General features: G+C 46.8%; 1 protein-coding gene across 1 annotated transcript; it reads left to right on the top strand.

Annotated features, from left to right (window-relative positions):
- Positions 1-27,331, top strand: TRIM59 (tripartite motif containing 59). The gene is made up of 2 exons (XM_029066904.2): positions 1-279; positions 24,081-27,331. The coding sequence occupies exon 2, from the start codon at positions 24,084-24,086 to the stop codon at positions 25,293-25,295; it is 1,212 nt and encodes a 403-aa protein (XP_028922737.1). The 5' UTR covers positions 1-279; positions 24,081-24,083; the 3' UTR covers positions 25,296-27,331.
- The last annotated feature ends 103 nt before the right edge of the window (positions 27,332-27,434 follow it).

Genomic DNA, 27,434 nt, shown 5'->3' with positions numbered 1-27,434 from the left:
GCCGGTCGGCCGGTGGGTCCGTGTCCGGAGGGGATCCCCGCGCTCGGGCGGGCCCGGGTTCCGCCCCGGCGGCCGTTGACGTTTGAAAGCGCGGCGGCGGGCCGGGTTGGCGGCCGGGGGGAGGGGGAGCAGGAGGGGGGAAGAGCCGCGGCGGTCGGCGCCTGCGCACTGGCGTTCCGAGGGCCGCCCCCCTCCCCTCCCTCTCCGGGCGCAGGCGCGGCGGCGGCAGCAGCAGCAGCAGCTACTACGACGACGCCGGCGGCTACTACAGCGGCTTCGGTGAGTGACGCGCGCCGAGCCAGCGCCGTCTCGTCCCCGGGGGCTCCGTCTCTCGGTTTTAAACTAGATTAGACTGGAAGATTAGACTGGGAGCCCGTCACTGGGCAGGGACTGTCTCTATCGGTTGCCGAACCGTCCTTTCCAAGCGTTTAGCGCAGTGCTCGGTGCCTCAGTTCCCTCATCTGTAAAATGGGGATTAAGATTGTGAGCCCCAGGTGGGACAACCTGATTCCCCTGTGTCTACCCCAGCGCTTAGAACAGTGCTCGGCCCCTAGTAAGCGCTTAACAAATACCAACATTATGATTATGATTGCTCTGCACAGAGTAAGCGCTCAATAAATACGTAATGAGAGCGTGGCTCCGTGGAAAGAGCCCGGGCTTGGGAGCCCGAGGTCATGGGGTCGAATCCCGGCTCTGCCACTTGGCAGCTGGGGGACTGTGGGCGACTCACTTCACTTCTCTGGGCCTCAGTTCCCTCATCTGGAAAATGGGGATTAACTGGGAGCCTCACGTGGGACAACCTGATGACCCCTGTATCTACCCCAGCGCTTAGAACAGTGCTCTGCCCCTAGTAAGCGCTTAACAAATATGAACTTGACTTCTCTGGGCCTCAGTTACCTCAACTGTCAAATGACTGTGAGCCCCAAGTGGGACAACCTCATTACCCTGTTTCTACCCCAGCGCTTAGAACAGTGCTCAGCACCATAGTAAGCACTTAAATACCACCATTATTATTATTATTATTATTATTATTATTAAGCGCTTACAATGTGCAAAGCACTGTTCTAAGCTCTGGGGAAGATACAGGGTGATCAGGTTGGCCCACGTGGGGCTCACACACATAGTAAGCGCTTAATAAATACCATAATTATTATTATTAAGCGCTTACTATGTGCAAAGCACTGTTCTAAGCTCTGGGGAGGATACAAGGTGATCAGGTTGGCCCACGTGGGGCTCACACACATAGTAAGCGCTTAATAAATACCATAATTATTATTATTAAGCGCTTACTATGTGCAAAGCACTGCTCTAAGCTCTGGGGAGGATACAAGGTGATCAGGTTCTCCCATGTGGGGCTCACACGCATAGTAAGCGCTTAATAAATACCATAATTATTATTATTAAGCGCTTACTATGTGCAAAGCACTGCTCTAAGCTCTGGGGAGGATACAAGGTGATCAGGTTCTCCCATGTGGGGCTCACACACATAGTAAGCGCTTAATAAATACCATAATTATTATTATTAAGCGCTTACTATGTGCAAAGCACTGTTCTAAGCTCTGGGGAGGATACAAGGTGATCAGGTTGGCCCACGTGGGGCTCACACACATAGTAAGCGCTTAATAAATACCATAATTATTATTATTAAGCGCTTACTATGTGCAAAGCACTGCTCTAAGCTCTGGGGAGGATACAAGGTGATCAGGTTCTCCCATGTGGGGCTCACACGCATAGTAAGCGCTTAATAAATACCATAATTATTATTATTAAGCGCTTACTATGTGCAAAGCACTGCTCTAAGCTCTGGGGAGGATACAAGGTGATCAGGTTCTCCCATGTGGGGCTCACACACATAGTAAGCGCTTAACAAATACCATAATTATTATTATTATTATTAAGCGCTTACTATGTGCAAAGCACTGCTCTAAACTCTGGGGAGGATACAAGGTGATCAGGTTCTCCCATGTGGGGCTCACACACATAGTAAGCGCTTAACAAATACCATAATTATTATTATTAAGCGCTTACTATGTGCAAAGCACTGCTCTAAGCTCTGGGGAGGATACAAGGTGATCAGGTTCTCCCATGTGGGGCTCACACACATAGTAAGCGCTTAACAAATACCATAATTATTATTATTATTATTATTAAGCGCTTACTATGTGCAAAGCACTGCTCTAAGCTCTGGGGAGGATACAAGGTGATCAGGTTCTCCCATGTGGGGCTCACACACATAGTAAGCGCTTAACAAATACCATAATTATTATTATTATTATTAAGCGCTTACTATGTGCACAGCACTGCTCTAAGCTCTGGGGAGGATACAAGGTGATCAGGTTCTCCCATGTGGGGCTCACACACATAGTAAGCGCTTAACAAATACCATAATTATTATTATTATTAAGCGCTTACTATGTGCAAAGCACTGTTCTAAGCTCTGGGGAGGATACAAGGTGATCAGGTTGGCCCACGTGGGGCTCACACACATAGTAAGCGCTTAATAAATACAATAATTATTATTATTAAGCGCTTACTATGTGCAAAGCACTGCTCTAAGCTCTGGGGAGGATACAAGGTGATTAGGTTCTCCCATGTGGGGCTCACACACATAGTAAGCGCTTAACAAATACCATAATTATTATTATTATTATTAAGCGCTTACTATGTGCAAAGCACTGCTCTAAGCTCTGGGGAGGATACAAGGTGATCAGGTTCTCCCATGTGGGGCTCACACACATAGTAAGCGCTTAACAAATACCATAATTATTATTATTATTATTAAGCGCTTACTATGTGCAAAGCACTGCTCTAAGCTCTGGGGAGGATACAAGGTGATGAGGTTGTCCCACGTGAGGCTCACACACTTAATGCTTATTTTCCAGATGAGGTAACTGAGGCCCAGAGAAGTGAAGTGACTTGCCCAAGGTCACACAGCAGACAAGCGGCGGAGCTGGGGTGTGTGTGTGTGTCCGTCCGTTTGGCACCGTCTTCTAGACTGTGAGCCCGGGGTCAATTGTCCTTTCCCAAGCGCTCAGCACAGTGCTCCGCACCCACCGAGCGCTCCGTAGAGAGAAGGCGCGTGGCTGAGTGGCAAGAGCCCGGGCTGGGAAGTCAGAGGTCGTGGGTCCTCACCCCGGCCTCGCCGCTTGTCAGCTCTGTGACCTTGGGAAAGTCACTTCAGTTCTCTGGGCCTCAGTTCATTCATTCAATCGTATTGATTGAGCGCTTACTATGCTTACATAGTAAGCGTGCAGAGCAGTGGACTAAGCGCTTGGAATGGACAATTCGGCAACAGAGATGATCCCTGCCCAATGACGGGCTCACAGTCTAAAAGGGGGAGACGGACAAGAACAAGACAGCATAATCACAGTAAATAGAATCAAGGGGATGGACACCTCATTAACAAATAAATAGGGTAATAAAATTATATACAAATGAGCACAGTGCTGGGGAGAGGGGGAGGAGCAGAGGGAAAGGGGGCATAGCTGAGGGGAAGGGAAAGTGGAGGGAGCGGAGGGGGAGCAGAAAAGGAGCAGAGGGAAAAGGGAAGCTCAGTCTGGGAAGGCCTCTTGGAGGAGGTGAGCTCAGAGCGCTGTACTAAGCGCTCGGAATGTACAATTTGGCAATAGAGACCATCCCTGCCCAGGGATGGACTCGCAGTCTAAACGGGGAGTTCCCTCATCAGGAAAATGGGGATGAAGACTGTGAACCCCACATAGGACAACCTGATCACCCTCGACCCCCCAGCGCTTAGAACAGTGCTTGGCACATAGTAAGCGCTTAACAAATACCGATATTATTAATAAAGAGGATTGAATGAATGAATAGATGTGTGTGCATTGGGGTGGGGGTGTGGGGCGGTTGTTGGCCCGGTGGGGTTTGGAGGCTGCCCGGTGGGGTTTGTCTCTATCTGTTGCCAAATTGTACATTTCAAACGCTTAAGACAGTGCTCTGCACGTAGTAAGCGCTCCATAAATACGATTGAATGAATGAATGAATTTAAGCCCTTACCATGTGCCAAGCACTGTCCTAAGCGCTGGGGGTAGATACAAAGTCATCAGGTTATTTGATGTGGGGCTCACAGTCTTCATCCCCATTTTCCAGCTGAGGTACCTGAGGCCCAGGGAAGTTAGGTGGCTTACCCAAGGTCACACAGCTGACAAATGATGGAGCTTGGATTAGAACCCATGACCTCCTGACACCCAGGCCCGGACTCTATCCAATATGCCACACTTCACATTATTATTATTATTATTCTATAGTACAGTGCTCTGCACACAGTGAGTGCTCAATCAATACGAATGAATGAATTGAGAGCTTATGGTGTGAAAAGCACTGTACCAAACACTTGGGAGAATACACTCTAAATCAGACACATTCTCTGCCCACAAGGAGCTCACATATCTCCTCCAAGAGGTCTTCCAAGACTAAGCCCTTTTGCGTCACCCTGCATTGCCCTGACTTGCTCCCTTTGCTCCCCCCCCCCCCGCCTCGCCTCCCCCCAGCACTTATGTCCGTATGTCATTTATTTATTTATTTCTGTTCATGTTTGTCTCCCCCCACCCTCCTTCTTGACTGAGCTCATTGTGGGCAGGGAATGTCACTGTTTATTGTTGTATTGTATTTTTCCCAAGTGCTTAGTACAGTGCTCTGCACACAGTAAGCGTTTTGCACACAGTAAACACACAGCTCCACCACATGTCTGCTGTGTGACCTTGGGCAAGTCACTTCACTTGCTTCAGTTCACTTCATAGCAAGGGCTCAACAAATACTATAATTATTATTATTATTTACCTCTCTGGGCTTCAGCTATCTCATCTGAAAAAAGGGAATTCTGAGCTCTGTGTGGGGCAGGGACTGTCCAAACTAACTTGTTTCTACCCCAGCCCTTAGAACAGTGCTTGGCACATAGCGCTCAATGAGTCGTATATCTATTGTTATTATTAAATACGATTGAATGGATGAATGAATGAGCCCTGCTGGTTAAGGGAACCCCATGCGTTCCCCAAAGGGAGGGAGAGACTAGGGATCCTCTCAGGCAGCCCCCGGCAGGGGTAACAACCCCGACCTTCCTGGTCGCACATCCCCTCAGAGTGCCCAAACCTGCCCCCCTAGCCTCTTCCCCCTGCCTGCCCTTTCTCAGAAAGGTCAGGCGGAGCCCCACCCCCCAATCAATCACTCCTATTCATTGAGCACAGACTATGTGCACAACACTGGATTAAGTGCTTGAGGGAGGACAATACAACAGAATCAGCAGGCACGTGTCCCACCCCCAACGAACTTGCAGCCTAAAGGTGGAGACAGGCAGGAACAAAAATCCACACTAACTCTGGATATGTACGGAAGTGCTCTGGAGTTGAAGGAGGGCTGAATAAAGGGAGCAAATCCAAGTTCAGGGGCGCTGCAGAAGGAGTGGGAGAAGAAGAAAGGAGGGTTCAGTCAGGGAAGGCCTCTTGGAGGAGATGTGCCTTCACTAAATCTTTGAAGGGTGGAGAGTTATTGTAGGATATAAAGAGGGAGGGTGTTCTAGGCCAGAGGCAGGACGTGGGCAGCAAGATAGATGAGTTTGGGGCGCAGTGAGTAGGTTAGCATTAGAGGAGCAAAGTGTGCCGGGGTGGGTTGTAGTAGGAGAACAGTGAGGGTAGGAGGGGCGGCCCTAAGGTGCTCAGTCAGTCGATCGTATTTATTGAGCTCTTACTGTATGCAGAGCACTTTTCTTAGCACTCGGGAGAGTACAATAGAACACTCTAACAGACATATTCCCTGCCCATGACAAGTGAGTTCTTTAAAGAAGGTGGCTCCTTCTCCAATCAATCACTGGTGTTTATTGAGTGCTTACAGTGTGCAGAGCATTGTTCTAAGCAGTTGGGAGAATAGGTACAGAAGATCCTTGCCTGAAAGGAGTGTAATCAATCAGTGGTACTGAGCACTTGAGAGAATAGGTATTGAAGAGCCCTGCCCACAAGGAGTGTAATCGTGCAGTCAATCAGTGGCATTTATTGAGTACTTACACTGGGCAGAGCACTGTACTGAGCACTTGGAAAGTACAGTAAAACAGAGACATGTTTTTGCATGCAGGTAGCTTACAGTCTAGACTCTCCACTCCCATTTCCCATCTGACACCTGACTGAGAAGTGCTTAGCCCAGTGCTCTGCATTTAGAGTAAGCAATCAACAAATACTGATCCGTCGAAGGCCTCACGGACTCACCTTTCATTAGTTTTTGGGAATAGCCTTCCCTGTTCCCTGTAAGCTAATGTCAGGTTGATGTCTCCTAACGTCTCTGCCTGCTTGGCATATAGTAAGCGCTTAAGAAATGCCGTCATTATTATTATTAAAACAGGTTTGTGCAAGGGAACCGGTATCAACAGAAGTGCAGAAATGCTGAGGGTCCTTTTAAAGAGAGCAATGTGGCCTAGGGGATAGAGCACAGGCCCAGGAGTCAAAGGGACCTGTGTTCTAATCCCACTCTGCCACTCGTCTGCTCTGTGACCTTGGGCAAGTCACTTTGGGCCTTAGTTACCTCGTCTGTAAAAGAGGGATTAAGACGGTGAGCCCCACATGGGACAGGGACTATGTCCAACGCGATTAGCTTGTATATATTACAGTGCCTGGCACGTAGAAGTGCTTAACAGATAACATGTCAAAAAAAGCAAGATCAGAGCCATCAGACACTGTCGGTTATGACTGTCTTCCATCTACCCCAATGCTTAGTGTAGTTCTGGGTACATAGCAAACGCTTCACCAATTCCACGATTGTTTTTAATGCAGGGTAAATTCCTGGATCCCCTGCCTCTGTGTGCCACAGAGCACTTGGGTTCTGTAGTACATTATTAGCATGCTTCCTAACCTGCTCCCGCCCCTTTGCTTCTCCTTCCACTTGGGGAACAAACAGCTGGGAGTGGAAGGTCCCCTGCAGGGCCTCCCCCTCCTTCTCCCAGTGAACACCTCCCACCACCTGCTTTGATCATGAATGGGCATAAACCAAAAGAGTTTTTGAAAAGCTTGTTGCAAGCAATTACAGCTTCTCCTTTCTCCTCAGTAATGCTGAAAGTTCCCTTCTCTGCTTGGGAAGCCGAGGTGTGGTAGCTTGGATCTGCCTTGATCATGCATGCAGTAGGCCCTAGGCTAAGAGAGTTTAAAAGCTTGAAGCAATTAGATTTTTCCTGTTCTCCATGATACCTGAAGCGCCCTCCTCCTGCCCTCCTGCCTTGTAGACAGTGTGAGAGTTGACAGTCGCCTAATAGCAGGTTAGGGCCCTGCCCCCTTCCTGGGTTGGGGCTGTACCTCCAAAAGGTTGATGAGCTCATTGGCGTCACCTCAGTCATTCAGTTATGGGACCTTGTAAATGCTTTCTAGCTGCCAAACAGAACCCAGTGAACATGGCTCCTGGAGGTGATGCACCATATCAATATGATGGAGACAAGAGGGGCTGCATGTCCATCGTGGCCCAAGACAGAAATACAGACTACCTAGAGTGCCTGGCCAAAGCCAGCACAAGGAAGGCTCATTCGGGCACTTCCACTGTGCAAAGCACTGTCCTAAGCACTTGGGAGAGTACACTATAACAATAAACAGACACATTCATGGCCCACAGTGAGCTCAGAGTCTAGTGGGGGAGGCGGACAATAATATAAATAAATAGCACTGCAGATATGTACATAGGCACTGTGGGTCTGACTCACTCCAGAGATCTCTGCTTGGAATATCTCTACGTGTACAATCAGGTAATAGACTGGCTAGGAGAGAGAACAGGAGAGAAGCAGCATGGCTCAGTGGAAAGAGCACGGGCTTTGGAGTCAGAGGTCATGAGTTTGAATCCCAGCTCTGCCACTTGTCAGCTGTGTGACTGTGGGCAAGTCACTTAACTTCTCTGTGCCTCAGTTACCTCACCTGTAAAATGGGGATTAAGACTGTGAGCCCCACGTGGGACATCCTGATTCCCCTGTGTCTACCCCAGCGCTTAGAACAGTGCTCGGCACATAGTAAGCACTTAACAAATGCCAACATTATTATTATTATTATTAGGAGAGGCTCTGGCTCGCTGTTTGGGACAAGCAGCCTGGCCTAGCAGAGCGTGGGTCTGGGAGTCAGAAGACCTGGGTTCTCATCTCGACTCCGTCACTTCTCTGCTGTATTAGCTTGGGCCAGTCACTTCACTTGGCTGTGCCTCAGTTCCCTCATCTGCAAAATGGGGATTCAATACCTGGCCTCAAGGATCAAGGGGAGCCATATCAGGGGGCCCCTTGTGACCTTCTCCATCTTTCGGGCTTTTTTTAGAAGTAGCAGAGGGTGGCTGTCTGAAACTGGTTCTTGAATAATAATCATGGTATTCGTTTAGCGCTTACTCTGTGCCAAGCACTGTTCTAAGCGCTGAGGTAGATAAACGGTAATGAGGTTGTCCCACCTGAGGCTCACAATCTTCATCCCCATTTTACAGATGAGGTAACTGAGGCACAGAGAAGTTCAGTGGCTTGCACAAGGTCACACAGCAGACAAATGGAGGATCTGGGATTAGAAGCCTTGACTTCTGACTCCCAAACCCCTACTCTTTCCACTAAGCCACGCTGCTTCTCTGAAGGACCAGTGTAGGCCTGACTGCGTCACCCACCTTACCTCCCGACACCAGGGAACATTAGCACTGCCCTCCCCGGGTAGATCAGGCCACTGGTATCCCTCATCAGTAATGCTTCAGTTGAACGCTTTCTCTAGAGACGAGTTAGTAGGCATGGTTTGTACCCTCAAGGAGTTTACAGTCCAGCAGGGGAGACACACTGAAAATAGTAGAGTATATAATGTAAAGAATCGCCACAAGTGGTCATGAGTGTGTAGTTGGCTCAAAGTGTTGAAGTGGTAATTGGAGGCTAGAACTTGTGGGCCAGGAAATGAATTGAGGAAGGCTTCTTGGAGGAGACGTGATTGCAGAAAGGCTCTGAGCGGTGGTCTGCCAGATGTGGAGGGCCTAGGGGCAGCGGCTGGGGGATCCCCACCCCTCGCTGGCCCAGTCCCACAGGGCGCCGCCTCCTTGGCCAGGCAACATTCGGACCCAAGCAGCCATTCGGAGACTTGGTCCTCTGCCAGGCCCGAGCTTCAGCTTGCCTTGGCTTCCCGTGGTGCTTTTCCTCATTAGGGTAGGGCTCGGGCCCTGGCAGGAAACCGGAGGGGAGAAAGGCCCCGCCTCTCGGTCTCCACAGGAGCGGCGGAGCCTGCCTGACGGCTCTCTAGTCAGACTATGGGGAGCTGATGGCCGGCTGGCGCCTCTACCAGGGTGTCGGTCACTCAGTCATATTTACTGAACGTTTATTGTGTGCAGAGCACTGTACTAAGCCCTTGGGAGAGTCCAATATAGCAATAAACAGGCACGATACCTGCCCACCACGAAGGTGAGGCCCCAGGCATCCGGGAGCCATTTCTCGAGGGATCTGTTGGCCTGTCCACACGCCTCTGACTGACGCAGCCGCTGGTAAGAAACCCATGCTTCCGTCCACTGTCGTCGCATGCCATGGATTGTACTCCCACTGCGTCCTCGGCAATAGAAAGGATGCCTCGTAGCCACTTTTTTATACGAATGTTGGGTTGGGCAAAGTAGCAGGTGCAGGTGGACCTTTTTGGTCAGGAAGTGTGAGCTCTTCACTATCGGGTGTCTGACTGCGAATGTGCGTGTCACTCTTGAGACCAAAAACACGTAGTGGCTAATACCGAAGAAACACATGCAATGGCAATAAACTTGCAGACGCTCGTTCTATGTGGCGGTACCAGATCGTAACACCTGTAAGTTATAAAGAATTCCCTGGGTGAGTTTAAGATTATTAAACCCAGGGGAGATCTGGAAACTAGGTAATGTCTGGGAGAGTCGGTGGATTGGGAAGTGTTAATGTGTCAGTTGGTTTCCAGCTGTAGTAGGTGAATTTTAGTGGGATATGTTAAATACATTCCAAGTTCAGACAGTGTACGTATGTTTGACAACTGCCTGTGTGAATGTAAACAGGATGTTAATATTTTAATTCTTTGAAAAATATAGATATGGTACCAATCAGTGATATTTATTGAAGGTACACCATAATGGAGTTGGTAGCCATTTTCCCTCCTAATCCCTAATATAAAGGGGGATTGTTAAATTGGTGCCAAATAGTAATAGAAGAGACAAGAACTCGAAAAACTGAGTTAGAACTCAGTTACTTGGAAGAGAAAAGGAATGTCTTTGCCTGCAGATTTAATAGAGTAGGTCGGGATTCCTAGATTCCCCTGCACTGTACAAAGGTAAAAAACATCCAATAACAAGCTTTCTAATGAAAGAAATGGGTAGGCATCAGAAATCAAAGAGCCACAGACCAAAACCTCATCTGACTGAGAGCCTAGGTCCCCGAAATGATTTAATAGGGCGAGGAGGCGATAAAGGGGCAGGGGTGAGAACAGGTGTTCCCCGCCCCCACCTCGCCCGTCTCCTGGTCCTACCCCTTGCCCTTGGCCGTGAGCCATGCAGCAAGTGGGGAGCGGCACGGGTGGAACCAGGCCCCCGAGGAGTTGGGGGTCCAAAACTGTTCCCGACTTCCTCTGGGCCCTTGAGGAAACTCACTGTGCTACGTAAAATGGGAGTCAGGGTGGCGGTAAAATGTAATTAATGTCTTATAGCCGTTGAGTTGTGTAGATGAAAGGTATTTTCATAGTACAGTGTAGTAAAATTTCAAAGTATTTCTTACTTTAAACAGGAGAGTGGGTGGCGAGGTTTTCTTTGTGTTGTTTGCTTGTCCATCACCTGTTACCAATTAGTATTTGAGCATCAGCACTGTCTTAGTGTTGTAAGGGACCCACAGAAGATGCAGTGATCTTTTCCCCCAGAGAAAAGGCTCTTTAAAGTCTACCGGTTGGAGAAGATGCTCTTTCAGAGTGAGCTCAGCTGCGAAATGAAAGAAGTGGCTCAACTTGAGTCTCAATCAACTGTATTTATTGAGCGCCTATTGGGCGCAGAGCACTGGACTAAGTGCTTGGGCGAGTACAATACAACAGGGTTGGTAGACCTGTTCCCTGCCCAAATTGAACTTAGTCTAGCGAGGGAGACAGACAGCAATATAGATAACTGATAATGATTAAAAATGAAAGAATTGAGCTGTACTAGTAACTTAAATATAGCCAGGCTCCTTAGAGAAGGAAAGGAATAAAGCTTTGCTTTGGGTTAGATTCTTTAAATCCTTGTAAAAGCATTTACGTTTTCTTGAGTCCTCTACTTGATATGTATTTTTATATTTCCAATCTTACTGGCATGTCTACTGCTCTACTATTATATTTTAAATGTGCAGCTTAAACTCGGAAGAAAAAAACCCAGACAGCTCTGCTTTGATTAGACTTCTGTTGCTTCTCCACTGTCCGTCCCCTTCTCTATTCTCTCCATCCCACCCCAGGCTGCCTGATCATATCCCCTTCCTTTGCCCATTTTGCTTCTCTTTCTTTCCTCTTATCCCACTGGGTCTGAACCGGCTGGGAGAAGGAGGGGAATGGGTTGGCTACCAGTATAAAGTAAGAGCCTCCTTTTCATCTGCTGCAGCCTTGGGAAAGCCCTCCTGAGGAAGCCACTCCCTATGAGTCTGCCAAGGGGGGGGTGATTTGCTAAGAGGTGTCATCAAAGTTGCCTGGGCAAAGACGCAAGGTGAAGGGGTTGAACTACAGCCCAACATGGTGCCACCTCCTCCCCCTGCCAGTTCCATGAGGCCATCTGATGTGTGATCCCAGGTGCCCAGGACCCCTGCTAGCCCAGGGCTTTTGTTTATTTTTTAAATAAAAAAAAAAATGAGGCTACTCGCTGGTGCTTTTTCCTGCTTTCCCCCACTCCTGTGTGATGAGTGGGAAGATGGGCCTAGGGTAGCACCAACCCTCCCAAGGAATAATAATTATGGTATTTGTTAAGCACTTACTATGTGCCAAACATTCTTCTAAGTGCTGGGGTAGATACAAGGCATTCAGGTTGTCCCCCGTGGGGCTCACAGTCTTCATCCCCATTTTCCAGATGAGGGAACTGAGGCCCAGAGAAGTGAAGTGACTTGCCCAAAGTCACACAACAGACAAGTGGCGGAGCTGGGATTAGAACCCATGACCTTGTGACTCCCAGGCCCATGCTCTATCCACTACGCCATGCTGCTTCCCATGGGAGGAACCGGGAATGTCATCCCCCTCGTTTTCTCTTTTTCCCCCCATCCCCCATGGGAATCAGCTCCAGGCTCCCCCCACTTCCCACCCCTACACAATCCATGCTTCGATATTTGGGAAACCACTCAGTAAGACCCCCGTGGTTAACTTGGATTCCTTCCTCCCAAGCGTCACTAGAAGTCCCACTTCCCTCTTCGCTGGCCCCACCACTTGTAATAATAATAATAATAATGTTGGTATTTGTTAAGCGCTTACTATGTGCCGAGCACTGTTCTAAGCGCTGGGGTAGACATAGGGGAATCAGGTTGTCCCACATGGGGCTCACAGTCTTAATCCCCATTTTACAGATGAGGGAACTGAGGCACAGAGAAGTTAAGTGACTTGCCCACAGTCACACAGCCGACAAGTGGCAGAGCTGGGATTCGAACTCATGAGCCCTGACTCCAAAGCCCGTGCTCTTTCCACTGAGCCACACTGCTTCTCCACTTCTCCACACTTGTCTGCTGTGTGACCTTGGACAAGTCACTTCACTTCTCTGGACCTCAGTTCCCCCATCTGTAAAATGGGGATTGAGACTGCGAGCCCCACATGGGACAGAGACTGTGTCCAACTTGATTTGCTTGCATCCACCCCAGTGCTTAGTACAGTGCCTGGCACATAGGGCTTAACAAATTCTCATTATTATTACTCCCCTGGTTGGGTGAACTAATGACTCAAACTATGAGATGGATCAGTCAGTAGCCATAAAAAGCACGTGACTGTAAGACCACCTTGAAGGATTTCACCAGGTCATGGTTTGTAGAGCAAAGTGCGCCACCCTGTCATGGCCCTGGGCATCCCCTCTGTGCCCGATGCCAACTGCTCACTTTCGCCTCCCCAGGGAGGAGGGCAATAGTTTGGGCTTTTTGGCCACATAAGAGACAGAATAAGAGAGCTATTAGGGACTAGAGCGGGCATTTTTTATTGCTTTTTCTTTGCTCCCTTTCTCTATGTGCTTACATCTCTCAAATGTCTATGGCGATACCCTCCTGCATGTGTGACCACCTGGATCATTTTGCACAAGTCGTTCTGTAGGTATCCGCACTCAAACCTTCAGTGGTTATCCAAGCTAAACCTCGGGACCATGGGCTTCCCGGCACTCCATCAGTTCTCTCCCTCTTATAGATCCACTCTTGCCCCACCACAACCCCAGCTCGCACTTCTCCTTCCTCTCAAGCTTACTCTCCGTGCCCCTTACAGTGCTCTGCACACAGTAAGAACTCAATAAATATGACTGATGGCCTCGCTCTCTTCTTTCCTGCCCTTGACCTCTTGTTCAAGTCTTGCCTCCTGCCTGAAACTTTAAAAATCTATCCGACCTGAGCAGTCCATCTCAGACCTTTCTGAAATCACAGTCCTTTCCTGATTAATTTTCCTTTTCCCTAGTTCATATCATCACAACTAACATATGAACACTTTTTGTGCCAAATTCATACCTACCTATGATACCAACCAGGAATTTCCTAGACCAGATATTCCCAGACAAGTTCAGAATGAAGAACCAAACCACCAAGGTTACTCTGGAAAGCTCTACTTAATTCTTAACCCACATGCAGAGAAGTAACATACACCCACTAACTCACAGCCTCTCCAACAAATGTCTGGTACAGGTCTGCCTGTCAAGGGAGCCCATCCCACTGATCCCATGCCGGAAGGTTTGGCGATCGGTCACTCGTAAAATGATTTTCTGTGGGCTCACTGCATCCCACCCCTTAATCCCATGGATCAGCAACATTCGCCCATTCACAATCATACAGGGGTTCAGTCCTAGGGGGAAATTCACATCAGGGTACATGATTCCGGCATACGGTTATGTCGCGTGAACATATGTGACCTTGACATGAATCAATAACAAATTAACAGATGTGAGTGGTGATCAATATCACCACCAATCCCTTCAATAGGGATTTTTCTAAACTAGCAGTATAATGAACCCAGTAATTATATGAAATAATTTTCAGATCAAAAAAAGTTAATGGATTAATTAACACAGATGAATGATGATCAGTATCATCACCAAGCCCTTCAGTAGAGATTTTCTAAACTGGTAGTGTAATAAACCCAGTAATTAAGTGAAACTATTTTGAAACAACAACAACAAAGTTTTTAAGGCATGGAGTGCTGGTGCTTAAACTTTCTCTGGACCAGGTATGCTGGTGGGAACCTGTCCTTTTCACATCATGGCTCGGCCTGAAGACAGGCTTTCTCTAAAGCGGTTGAGTGGTGGTCCCTTTGCGGGACTTCTCTGGAAGCCAGTGTGTGCTACTGGATTAGAATGGAGGAATTTATAATCTCAACCATAGAACTGTTAGGCAGATTAAGTACCCAGCATCATCACATAGTTGCTTCACCATTGACAGAGTTTGAAATGACAATTTTTTTCACAGTAATATTCCAACGTATATCTCCAATTCTTTGGTTGTTTTCAGATCCTTGGGATATCCTATCTAAATCTTTCCAGTTTCTAAAGAAGTACAGTTGTGAAGGCAAAGATAAATAAACATTCAGACCTTTTCTTTTACAGATGATCTATATCACACTGACGGACAAACACTTAATAGCTTCTAGCCCATTGGCTAGGCAGTAGAAGAGACAGCATGCAAGGTTTGCATTGTTTAACTCTTGTTACGTAATGGAAATTTTCTTGTTTAAAGACCATTTGAACCGAAAAGAGCAATTCATTCAATCATATTTACTGAGCGATTACTGAGTAATGAGCACTGTACTAAACTCCTGAAAAGTACAACTCAGCAGCAAAATAGAGACAATCCCTGTCCCTGCTTAGAGAAGCAGCGTGGCTCAGTGGAAAGAGCACGGGCTTGGGAGTCAGAGGTCATGAGTTCGAATCCCGGCTCTGCCACTTGTCAGCTGTGTGACTGTGGGCAAGTCACTTAACTTCTCTGTGCCTCAGTTACCTCATCTGTAAAATGGGGATTAACTGTGAGCCTCACGTGGGACGACCTGATTACCCTGTATCTCCCCCAGCGCTTAGAACATTGCTTGGCACATAGTGAGCGCTTAACAAATAACAATATTATTATTACATTATTACAACAGGCTCACAGTCTAGAAGGGGGGAGAGAGACGTCAAAACAAGTAAACAGGCATCAATAGCATCAATATAAATATAAATATCGATATATACATATTAATAAAACAAGCCAGGGTGAGCAAATAACATAAATAGAAGAAATAAAATAACAAATCTCATTTTTTCTATTTACTTTGCAATTTTCTACAAATAGATCTCTACCCTGTGGCGGTGGTTCCCTTATCATCAACCCATCAAGATTTAAGGCTGGAAAAACAATTTCAGCTTAATGGTTTAAGTTAATTTCCAGTAACTGCTTTTTTTAGAGTTGGGGTTTTAGGTGGGCCCAAAGTCCGCTTTGTCCAGTAAGGAGATGTCATTCATTCAATCGTGTTTATTGAGCGCTTATTGTGTGCAGAGCACTGTACTAAGCGCTTGGAAAGTGCAATTCATCAACAAATAGAGACAATCCCTGCCCAGCAATGGGCTCACAGTCCCATTACTGGGTCCTTTCCTCAAGAAATGTGTATTCCCCGGGAGGCTGTCCCGTGTTCAATTTCTTTAGGTTCTCCTTTAACTCCCCTTCATGGAGGAAAAAACTCAAATTCAGTTGCCGTTCCAAATCCCTCTAGTTTTCAGTATTACCATTTTATATTCAGAACCACATTTCTTTACATGAAGTTTACATATGTCAATTTACCCAAAATTAGATAAGGAACATATCGGTACATTTTCTTCACTACACTTTGTTAGTTCCACGGTGAACATTTCAAAACAGGGTTCTTTGCTCAAATGATCACACTTACCCTATCCGGACATAATAAAAGTGACAGTTTCTAACCTGCTTACAGATTGCTAATTTACTAAATTAGCAATTGAATCGCCATCCTTGCAGTCATTCCCGAGGGAGGGAGGGTTGCAAATTCTCTTCTCCTAATTACCACCTTTGTATTTTTACACTTCAAATAATTGCAAGCTAATCTTTCCAACCAGGAGAACCACATTTCACAATAAGGGAAGCTAATCATTTGCTTGAGGGAGATGCCTTTCCTCAAATTCCCCTTTTCCCTTCTAAACCGATAGCTCCTGAACTGTGGAGCTACGCAGTTCTCCTTTAGGAATTTCTTTCAATGCACAATTCACATGTTTCATACCACTTTCACACCATTTCATTTGAACGCAGTTCATTCATTCACACACTTAGACAAGAGCAGGCCAAATTCCAACACATTCACACTCTTTTTGGTATAGAACAGAGATGTTTTCGGATCATTGGGAACCTTTCTTCCCCGGAAACATTAGGTATCCGGTTTCAGCGCACGAGATCTGTGTCAGCCACTGATGTCTTAGGTGATGTGAGGTTGATTTGATGCCTCTGACTCAAACTTCAGTTAGTACAGCTGTGGCGTGGCTCAGTGGAAAGAGCACGGGCTTTGGAGTCAGGGCTCATGAGTTTGAATCCCAGCTCTGCCACTTGTCAGCTGTGTGACTGTGGGCAAATCACTTAACTTCTCTGTGCCTCTGTTCCCTCATCTGTAAAATGGGGATTAAGACTGTGAGCCCCACGTGGGACAACCTGATTCCCCTATGTTTACCCCAGCGCTTAGAACAGTGCTCAGCACATAGTAAGCGCTTAACAAATACCAACATTATTATTCATTCAATCATATTTATTGAGCGCTTACTGTGTGCAGATCATTGTACAAAGTGTTTGGAAAGTACAATATATGAGTGGAACCTCCTGGGGATCTGGTGGAAATAGAAAACTATTCTCAGGCGTGGCTCAGTGGAAAGAGCCACTGATTCATGACTCCGGGACAGAGGTTATTATTCCTTGAGGGTTCATCACCCACCAGGTCTGACCAGAAGCTGGGGCCATCCGTGGGCCAGCCCAGGTAATATCTTTTGGTCTTGTATTTGCATCTGCTGTTCAGGGGCCTGAGACCCTGAAGGTTGTTACCAGGATACAGAGGCAGGTGCTCAGACTGGCACGGATCCACTGGGTCATGCTCCCCGCAAATCCTGGGCCCTTGTTGGAGTCTGTGGTTACCAGGGTTCCATGCCTATAGGTAATATGGGTGGTGATTAAATTTATGTTTTTTCCTTGGTCCATACTGGCACTAGCTGCTGCTTCCGTCCACCCTGACCAACTGTCTACCGTGACCAGAATGTACTTTTTGGCCGCCTCTCTAAAAGGTCCTAGGTAGTCAGCCTGCCATCTCATTCGGGGCCCCATCCCTTAGCAGATTCTTCCGAGAGCTAGAAGGGACAACGAGGGTTTTGGAGAAATAAGGGCCTGATCGCTCTCGAGTCACGCCATGACAATCTGCCTCACTCTCTCTTTGGATCTTCCTGAGCCATCGGCAGGTGGCCTCTGTTCCCCCACGCCCACTCTTCTCATATCCCCGTTTTGCTAGCTGCCAGCCTTCCCTGAAGACTGGGGTCGTGTGAACCCTTTGGCTCAACATGTCTAAAACTGACCTCCTTATCTTCCCCCGGTCCTCTCCCTGACTTCCCCGTCACTGTGGACGGCACAGCCATCCTTCCCGACTCACAGGCCCACAACCTTGGTGTCATCCTTGACTCTGCTCTCTTTCACCCCAAATATCCAATCCGTCACCAACGCCTGCCGGTCTCACCTTCACAATATCACCAAGATCCGCCCTTTCCTCTCCATTCAAACTGCTACCGTGCTGGTACAGGCTCTCATAATATCCCGACTGGATTATCATGTTAGCCTCCTCTCTTCCTCCTATCTGTCCACACTCCAGTCTATTCTTCATTCCGCTCCCCGGATTATCTTCCTACAGAAACGGTCTGGGCATGTTACTCCCTTCCTCAGAAACCTCCACTGGTTGCCTGTCAACCTTCACATGAAACAAAACCTCCTCACTCTTGGCTTCAGAGCTCTCCAACCCCTTGCCCCCTCCTACCTCACCTCCCTTGTCTCTTTCTACTGCCCACCCCATACACTCCGCTCCTCTGCCGCTCACCTCCTCATGGTCCCCCGTTCTCGCCTGTCTCGCCGTCGACCCCTGGCCCGCTTCCTACCTCTGTCCTAGAATGCCCTCCCTCCTCACATCTGCCAAACTCTCTTCCCCTCTTCAAAGCCCTACTGAGAGCTCACCTCCTCCAGGAGGCCTTCCCAGACTCAGCCCCCCTTTCCCTCTGCTCCTCCTCCCCTTCCCCCCATCCTCTGCTCCCCCTTCCCCTCAGCACTCTGCATATTTGTATATATTACCCTATTTATTTTGTTAATGAGGTGTATATCTCCACGATTCTATTTATCTTGGTGGTGGTTTGTTTCATTCTGTTTTGCCTGCCGTCTGTCTCCCCCGTTTAGACTGTGAGCCCGTTATTGGGCAGGGATTGTCTCTATCTGTTGCCGAATTGTACATTCCAGGCGCTTAGTACAGTGCTCTGCCCGTAGTAAGCGCTCAGTAAATACTTTTGAATGAATGAGTTGGACCTGCGGGTCGGCTTCTTTATTTGCATCCCCCTCTCCAGAAGTGCCATATGGGAGGTGGGCATCAGTGTGGCGGATATAAGTGGCCTGGCCGTGGGCAGCTTCCCACAGTTCCTCCCACAGCTCTTTTCCCCAAAAAGGCTTGTTCTTAATCTTCCAGTCCGCCTTAGCCCATTAGGGCACCCAAATAACCAGCCCATTAGCCACCGTCTGAGTCCTTTGGGGTAGATACAAGATAATCAGGTCTCTCAAGGGGCTCACAGTCTAAGTAGGAAGGAGAACAGATATTGAATCCCCATTTTCCAGATAAGGGAACGGAGGCACAGAGAAGTTTAGTGACTTGCCCAAGATCACACAGCAGACATGTGGGATTAGAACCCAGGTCCCCTGGCTCCCAGGCTGAGATGTAGTGGGAGATTAGGGAGGTAAGGTAGTGATGGGATTTGACTGCCTTAATGCTAATGGTAAAGAGTTTGATATGGAGGTAGAAGGGCAATCATTGGAGGTTTTTTGAGGAATGGGGAGATGTAATAATAATAATTATGGTATTTGTTAAGCACTGATTATGTGCAGAGCACTGTTCTAAGAGACGTGAACTGACTGGTTCATGATAAGTGGTCTGGATGGCAGAGCGAAATACGGATTTGAATGGGGAGGAAGGATGGTCAGAGAAGAGACTGATGCAGTAGTCAAGGTGGGAAACGAGTACTTGGATCGGTTTGGTGGCAATTTGGCTGGAGATTAAAGGGTGGATTTTATCACTACATCTGATATTTATTGAGCACTGTACTAAGTGCTTGGTCTCCCTCATGTTGTACAGTACAACAGAGCTTACAGTCTACAGAGGGAGAGAGACATTAAATAAACTATGGATAAGTTCATAAGTGCTGTGGGGCTGAGGGGTGGTGAATAGGCAGCAGATTCAAGTGTTTATAGAGCTGTTGTATAGATAGAACCAACAGAAGGCCTTCCCAGACTGAGCTCCCCTTTTCCCTCTGCCCCCTCTACCCCCCCACCTCTCCGCAGCTAAACCCTCTTTTCCCCCCTTTCCCTCTGCTCCTCCCCTTCTCCCTTCCCCTCCCCTCAGCACTGTACTCGTCCGCTCAACTGTATATATTTTCATTACCCTATTTATTTTGTTAGAGATGTACATCACCTTGATTCTATTTATTTGCTATTGTTTTAATGAGATGTTCATCCCCTTGATTCTATTTATTGCTACTGTTCTTGTCTGTCCGTCTCCCCCGATTAGACTGTAAGCCCGTCAAAGGGCAGGGACTGTCTCTGTTACCGATTTGTACATTCCAAGCGCTTAGTACAGTGGTCTGCACATAGTAAGCGCTCAGTAAATATTGTTGAATGAATGAATGAATTTCATAACAGGTCAAATACGTGGGTCGAATGAGAGAGATGAGTTGAGAATAATATCAAGTTTATAGGTTTGTGAGACAGGGAAGATATTGGTGTCCTCTACAGTGGAGAAAGTCTGGCGGGGAGGAGTTGTGTTTCGGACAAATTGTTTGAGGTGTTGCTGGGACACTCAAGAAGAGATGTCCTGAAGGCAGGAGGAAATACGAGATTGCAGAGGAAGAAGGTCGGGACTGGAGAGGTAGATTTGGGAATCACCTGTATAGCAGTGGTAATTGAAGCTATGGGACCAAATTAGCTCTCCACGGGAGAAGGTGTAAATGGAGAATTGAAGGGGGACCCACCTCCCTCCCACCCTGACAATGAGAGGGTGGGAGGTGGAGGGAAGCCTATGATAGACTGAGGCATGGCCAGAGACATTAGAGAACCAGGAGGGGAGGTTAGTGTCAGTGAAGCCAAGGTTAGATAATGTTGCTAGGAGAAGGTGGTGGTCCACAGTGTCAGAGGTAGCAGTAAAGTCAAAGAGGATGAGGATGCGGTAGAGGCCTTTGGATTAGGCAAGAAGGAGGTCACTGGTGACTAGAGAGAGCAGTTTCTGAGGAGTGGATGAGGTCAAGGAGACAATCGGAGGGGAGGAAGTGGAGGCAGTGGGTGTAGACAACTCGCTCAAGGAATTTGGAGAGGAATGTTGGATGGAGATGGGGCAATAACTGGAGGGAGCCATGGGGTCAAGGGAGGGTTTTTTCGGGGACAGGAAAAGTGGGCAGGTTTCATAGCGGTGGGAAAGGAGCTGTTGGAAACTGAACTGTGGAAGATTGCGATCGGGGTGGGAAGAAGTTAAGGATCGAGTGTTTTTATAAGGTGCATAGGGATGGGGTCAGAGGCACAGGTGTAAGGGTAGATGTTTTGAGAGGTGGGAGATCTCTTGATACTGCTGGGAAGAATGGAAAAGGTAAGGAGGTTGGGGTTTGGGTTTTTTTTTTTTTTTTTTTTTTAAGGGAAGTCACACCTGATGGTTTCAATTTTAAGTACATTAGCAAGGTGCAAGAGATGGTGGGGACAGGGGATTTGAGAGGGGAGTTAAAAGTGTAAACAGCTGGAATGGATGGTGGGCACTGGAGTCAGTAAGATTGAAAAATAGCATTGCCGGGTCAAGAAGAGGGTGGAGTTAAAGCAGGTAAGGATGAGCTTGAGATAGATGAGGTCAGCCTGGTGTCTTTGGGGACCTCTCCATAGGCATTTTCTTTCTCATTGCATCTGTCTCACCTGCTAGACCGAAAGGTCTTTGAGGACAGGGACGTTGTATACTCTCTCCAGCACTTAGCACAGTGCTCTACACACAGTATGCTGTTGATAAACAATATGAATTGACTGACTACCTTCTGCATTTTGTTTAAAAATGGCATCTGTTGAGTGCCTTACTGTGTGCCAGATATTGTACTAAGTGCTGGGGTAAGTACAATATCAAGTGGGACACAGTCCCTGTCCCACACAGGGCTCAGTCTGAACTTTATCTTGTAGATGTCTCCTCATCTGTTTCTTCCCCTGACTGTCTTTTAAATCTGAGCAGAGCATTTTTGGGTAATCCTGTCTCACTGTGTTCACTCTACCAACTGACGGTAAAACTCACCTATAAATGCATGTGTGGCTGTGAAGGCCAAGTGGGACTCATGGGCTTGGACACATTGAGCACCCAAAGCTGCTTCCTACGTTGTCACGTATGTCTGCAGACCTGTGCTCTTGTTTTCTCTTCCCATAGGTGCTCCTTAGGACATTTTTGCTCAGTCACTCCTTAAGAGCAGCGTTGCTCTGTCCTCAGCATTTACCACCCAGGTTTCAGCTAGAATGTGGCGTCGTTTGAAGCTCGGCTTTACGTGTCCCGAAAATTTTCCTTCTGCCCTCCTTCTTGCTTTCCGTTTCCCAATATCAGGTCTCCATACAGCAGCTCTTCGGCTACCCCTCTGCCAGCTTTGGATGCTAAGAGCCTGGCCGCGTTCCAGAGCTTGTTGTCTGTGATCCCGATAGTCTCCGTTGTCGGGTAATGGCATCGGCGAAGCCTCGTTGCATTAAAGGAAACGCCGTCTTCCCAGAAGAAGTAAATGTGGAATGAGATTTGTTGTTGTTTTGCATGCAGGTTCGTACTGTATGCGGCCACAAGAGTGTAACTTTCAGAAAGTAACTTGGAATTTAAGTGGATATAAGTACCAAGCCTCTCAGTTCTTGTTACCGGAAAGGTAACTTCTCCGCCGTTAGGACTGAGATGAGATGCCACTTGCAGAACATAAGCAGTCTTTCAATTGTGAAATATTTCTATCCCACCTCAAAATTGACTGAACCTAATAATTGCATTTCCTTTAGAATAATGTAATTACTTTGATGTAATATGTTTTCCATGTTAGTCTTACAATTCCATTATAAACGAGCACCTCATTTTTGTTTTCCTTGGGTCGCTTTTGTGAACCGCTTGAGAATGCATTTGTGCAATTGTAGGTGACATTCTCAACGTGCATTAACTTGCACTTGCGGATGTCATCAGCTTTTGTGTTGCCCAGTTGGTCGGGGCTCTTGGAACGCCTCACATCTTGGCTTGTGAGGACACTTTTCCTGTAGCTGTCTGATGAGCTATCTGTGGACCCTTTCGGAGCAAAGCCGAGATCTTGTCTCTTACTCCTGTCTTAAAAAGATTTGCCACTATAAAGCAGGAAAAAGGCTTATATGCAATCAGTCAGAACTTTAGTGGCCCTCTTCGAGATTTTTCTGAAATGTGTCTTGAGTAGCTGAAGAAATATCTTGCTTTGATATTGACTTCCTTACTGGTCTGTGTGAAAAGGGGGAGCGAGTTGCTGGCCAGGAAGGCAGGAGATGGGTGGTGAGAGACAAGAGTGAGGAACAGTGAATAGGTTGGCATTAGAAGAGCAGATTGTGTGGCCAAATTGTAGTAAGAGAGGAAAGGGGAGAGTGCTTGCCTAGTGGAAAGAGCACGGGACTGAGGGTCAGAGGATTTGGGTCTGATCCGGGCTCTGTCATTTGCCTGCTGTGTGACCTTGGGCAAGTTGCCTAACTTCTCAATGCTCATTGGTCAGGAGTTTCTGCTTGATGTGGAAAGGGATGGGCAAGTGAGGCTCTTGAATCCATCTTGGGGCAACAAGGAAAACAGACGTACATGGGATGTGAGAAGGAGAGATGCACACATGAGCGCGCACACACACATACATGTTGATTCTTGGGAGAGCCAGGACTGGAAATAAAGGCCCACCCAGATTGGGAGCCCATGTGGGACAGGGTCTGTGTCCAGCCTGATTAGCTTGTATCTTTCCCAGTGCTCAGTACAGTGCTAAACACACAAGCTCCTTAACAAGTACCATCATTTTCTTTTGAAAGCGGTGGAAAGTTCTCTACAGTCCCTTTCTGTGCTTCCTCCCCACACCGCACCAAAGGCAACTAACTACTCCGACCGTCGCCTCTCCTTGCATGTTGCCGTGTTCCCACCTGCCCCGGAAGAACACTTCTATCTGCCAGGACTCTGAGCCACAACCCAAGAGCTGTCACAAAACTCTCCTTCCAAGGCAGTGCAATTTCTAGTGGCATCCTAACTGATAAACAACTAGAGGAATGAATCAGGGTCCCAGCTTGCCTTTCTTTTTGGGGGTGGGGCTGGGCCTGGGAGCATAGTATAGCAGGTGTGAGAAGTAGCGTGGTTTACTGGTAAAGAGCATGGGCTTGGGAGTCAGAGGACGAGGATTCTAATCCCAGCTCCGTCACTTGCTGCTGTGTGACCTTGGGCAAGTCACTTCACTTCTCTGTACCTCAGTTCCCTCATCTGTAAAATGGAGATTAAAATTGTCCCATGTAGGACAACCTGATTACCTTGTATCTACCCCAGCGCTTAGGACAGTGGTTGGCACATGGTAAGTGCTTAACAAGTATTATTGTTGTGATTAAAACAATGTAGTCAAATGTAAAATATGTTCCTCACTGACATTTAATTAGTATTTATAGGTTATCGATAAATAAGCCTTTTTTCTCCTCATTTCAGGAGATGCAGAACTTGGAGGAAGAATTAACCTGTTCCATTTGCTATAGTATATTTGAAGACCCGCGTGTACTGCCGTGCTCTCATACGTTTTGTAGAACCTGTCTGGAAAATGTTCTTCAGGCATCCAGTAACTTTTACATATGGCGACCATTAAGGATTCCACTGAAGTGCCCAAATTGTCGGAGTAGGGTTGAAATCCCTCAGTCTGGTATTGAGTCTTTGCCTGTCAACTTCGCTCTAAGGGCCATCATTGAGAAATACCAGCAGGAAGACCACCCAGACATCGTCACCTGCGCCGAGCATCACGGTCAACCCTTAAACGTTTACTGTCTGTTTGATAAGAAATTAGTTTGCGGCCACTGCCTTACAATCGGTGAACATCACGGTCACCCCATAGGTGACCTTCACAGTGCCTATATGAAAGAGAAGGACACACCGATCGAATTGTTTGAACAGCTGACTGATAAACATTGGATGGACCTAAACCTACTTATGGAGAAACTGGAGCAACAGCAATCTTATTGCGAAAAAATTGTCGAGGACGATAAAGAAAGCGTCCTCACCTATTTTAATAAACTTAGGGAAATTTTGGACCAGAAGGAAGAAACGTTGCTATCTGCTCTGGATGCCGTCAAAACCCAGATCGTCGAGAAATATTCCCCACTCCTTGCGACGGTGAAGAAAATCCGAGAGGAGCAGCTGGAGTTAATGTTACTGACCGTGGCCCTGCAAGAAGAGGAGTCGCCTCTGAATTTTCTGGAGAAACTGGATGATGTCCGTCAGCGGGTGCAAGCTGTGAGACAAAGGCAGCTTCCTCCCCTCAAACCTGTGGAAGTTCAGCCGCGAGTAGGTCGGCTGATGAAGGAAGAGTGGTCTAAAATTGAAATTGGTCAGGTCAACAACGTTCTCATTCCAGAGATCAAACTCTCTTCCAGAGAGGTGAGACACAGTCAGGCTGGTGATGACAGCAAGGAAATTAAAGAGTTTTTAAAGTTTTTCACTTTTATATTGACAGTGGTTTCTGCGTTGGTGACGATGCACGTGTTGGTTGGCGAACACGTGTCACCGATAAGTTTAACCTCTCTTTCAGAAGCCTTCGGATCGGTGTATCAGATGTTCTTTAGCAGTGTGTACGCAGTCAAGGAAATTCTGTGCTACGCTTGCAACTCGGTGGGGGAATTCATATGGAAACTGGCTCATAATCAGTCCTTCTAACAGAGGATAGTGAGGGTAGATAACCCAGTATTTTAACCTCCTCCAGCATTAGACTCCAAACCAACCAAAACAAGTCACAGACCAGATCTGTCCCAAGTCTCAGCCTTCTCAGAGGCCCTCTGGAGGAAGGGCCGATGTGCCTCCATGAGATGGGAAGAGGAGCTGGGCTGGATTATTGGCTCACGAATACCCTGGTTAATCGATATCTCCGCCCCCTCCCCCCCATATAGAGTTATTTGATTCCTATCAAATCCTATTTCTCTTTCCGGTTGGCTAGTGAAAGTTGTCTATTTTAAACCATCTCTTTCTGCTGTACAGTGAGTCTCTTGTAAGGTCATTTCCCATTGCCATCATCCCGAATTCTGTGGGGTATAGTTTTTTGTTTTTGTTTCATGCCTCTGTGTGTGTGTGTGTGTGTGGTCCTTTATTCTGAAAGATGTCATTAGTGGATAAATTCATTAGACCAAAAAGACCAAAGTATGGCACAAGGCAAGGAGAGAAGGAAAACAGTTATTTTGCCTTAACATGTGAAGTGGACTAAACTGAACTCCCTAGTGGGAGCTCTGTGCAGACGAGAGGAAAGAAAATAGCGACCGGGACAGTCAGAGTAGTGAAGATGAGGGACAAATGGTATAAATTCAGAAGAGGCAGTGTCACCTTATCGTTTGGGAGCTCCCAGAGGAAGCGTTGCTCAGGGAACAGTCCTTCGGGCAGGTATGGGAACTCAGCAGAAGGGAATGAGGCATATAGGCCCTGTTGTCTTCTACCAGGAGGGCACCGCTTCAGTATATCCACGTGCAAGTGTTGTAAGCAGTCCAAGAAGAGGGAGGGGTAAACAGCAGGGTTAAAATTTCTAAAAAATGGTGAACAATTCCTCATCTGGGGTGCTACCTTCTGGTGTATGGGATGAGGAATCGCTGCCTCTCAGGCAGACGGTCAGATCAGGCTACCTCTTAGTAGTGTTAGTGTTCTGCCAGGTGACCTAAAACAAGTGCCAAATGGCAGCATTTGCAGCTCATCCTTTCCCCTAATATTAGGTCAAGGAAAGTGAAGGCAGGGCGGCAAGTAACGAGTCTGACTCTTATCAAGCCTTCACTGTGATATCAATTATTGTCTTATCCCTGTAACATCTCATACTGTCCAATAACTAACTTGCTTACTTAGAAATTCTAACCCAGGAGGTCAAGAATTTCTGGTCAGTGGTCCAAGGAGACATTGGAGTGGCCCTAGTTGCTGGTAAGAGTGAGTTAAATTTCTTCTTTACCTCTTTAAAAATGAAGGCAAATGAATGGATTTTGTGAGCTGTAGGGGCTGTTTAGGATTGTTTTTTTGGTTTTGGCTCTAGGCTGCTTGCCAAGAATCCAAAGAAGTAGCTACTTCAAGATGGGTGGGTTTGGTTTTACCCCTACTGTCCTCTAAGTTTTCTTTCTTATATAAAGGGAAATGGACAAAGAAGCTGCTCCCTTTACCTTTTTCCACAGTTAGCACCAAAATGTAGCACTTCTCCTGTGTAAACACTGTCAAACAATTGGTTGACATTAATTCTTTCAAGAAATTATTTTATATTTAAGAGTATATCCTAAAGAAAGAACTTTATTGCTGGGAATAAATGTAAATGATCTTTATGAAATCTGAAGTGCTCTTGTCAACTTCTATATTCATTCACTTAAATGAAGTGTCTAATGTATGATCTAAAATGTGGCAGAGAACACCCTGCAATTGTGTATGGTTTTATAAAAAGTAGTATAAGTGTGTTCTTTTAAAGAGACTTTCCAAATATAAATTTCTGTGCATAGTCTTTTTTTATTCACTGTCAAGTTCTGTTAATTGATTATTAAGCATTCTGTATTTAAGGAAGACATTTTATTCACTGTCAAGTTCTGTTCATTGATTATTAAGCATTCTGTATTTAAGGAAGGTTTTCTCCTCCTCACTTGAATTTATTAAACTGAGTTTTTGACTTGCCTCTTGAAAGCTGAAAAGTAATTATGTCCTTGCAAATTTTTTGTAGCTTTATTAAATGTAAAATGCTTTAATCTGTGTAGAGCAAAGCCATATTTTACAAGTTCTTTTCATATTTCTATAGATTTTATCAGATTTCATAGCTGAAAAATCAGTTAGCCAGGTACAGACTTAAAG

Source organism: Ornithorhynchus anatinus, chromosome 1 (genome assembly GCF_004115215.2).
Source record: "Ornithorhynchus anatinus isolate Pmale09 chromosome 1, mOrnAna1.pri.v4, whole genome shotgun sequence".
NCBI classification, from domain to species: Eukaryota; Metazoa; Chordata; class Mammalia; order Monotremata; family Ornithorhynchidae; genus Ornithorhynchus; species Ornithorhynchus anatinus.
Note: the sequence above shows the minus strand (reverse complement) of the source record. Positions and strands in the feature narration are given on the sequence as shown.

What these genes read in the sequence shown, in the direction of transcription:
- TRIM59 (XM_029066904.2), top strand. Translation starts at nt 24,084, where the DNA reads ATGCAGAACTTGGAGGAAGAATTAACCTGTTCCATTTGCTATAGTATA.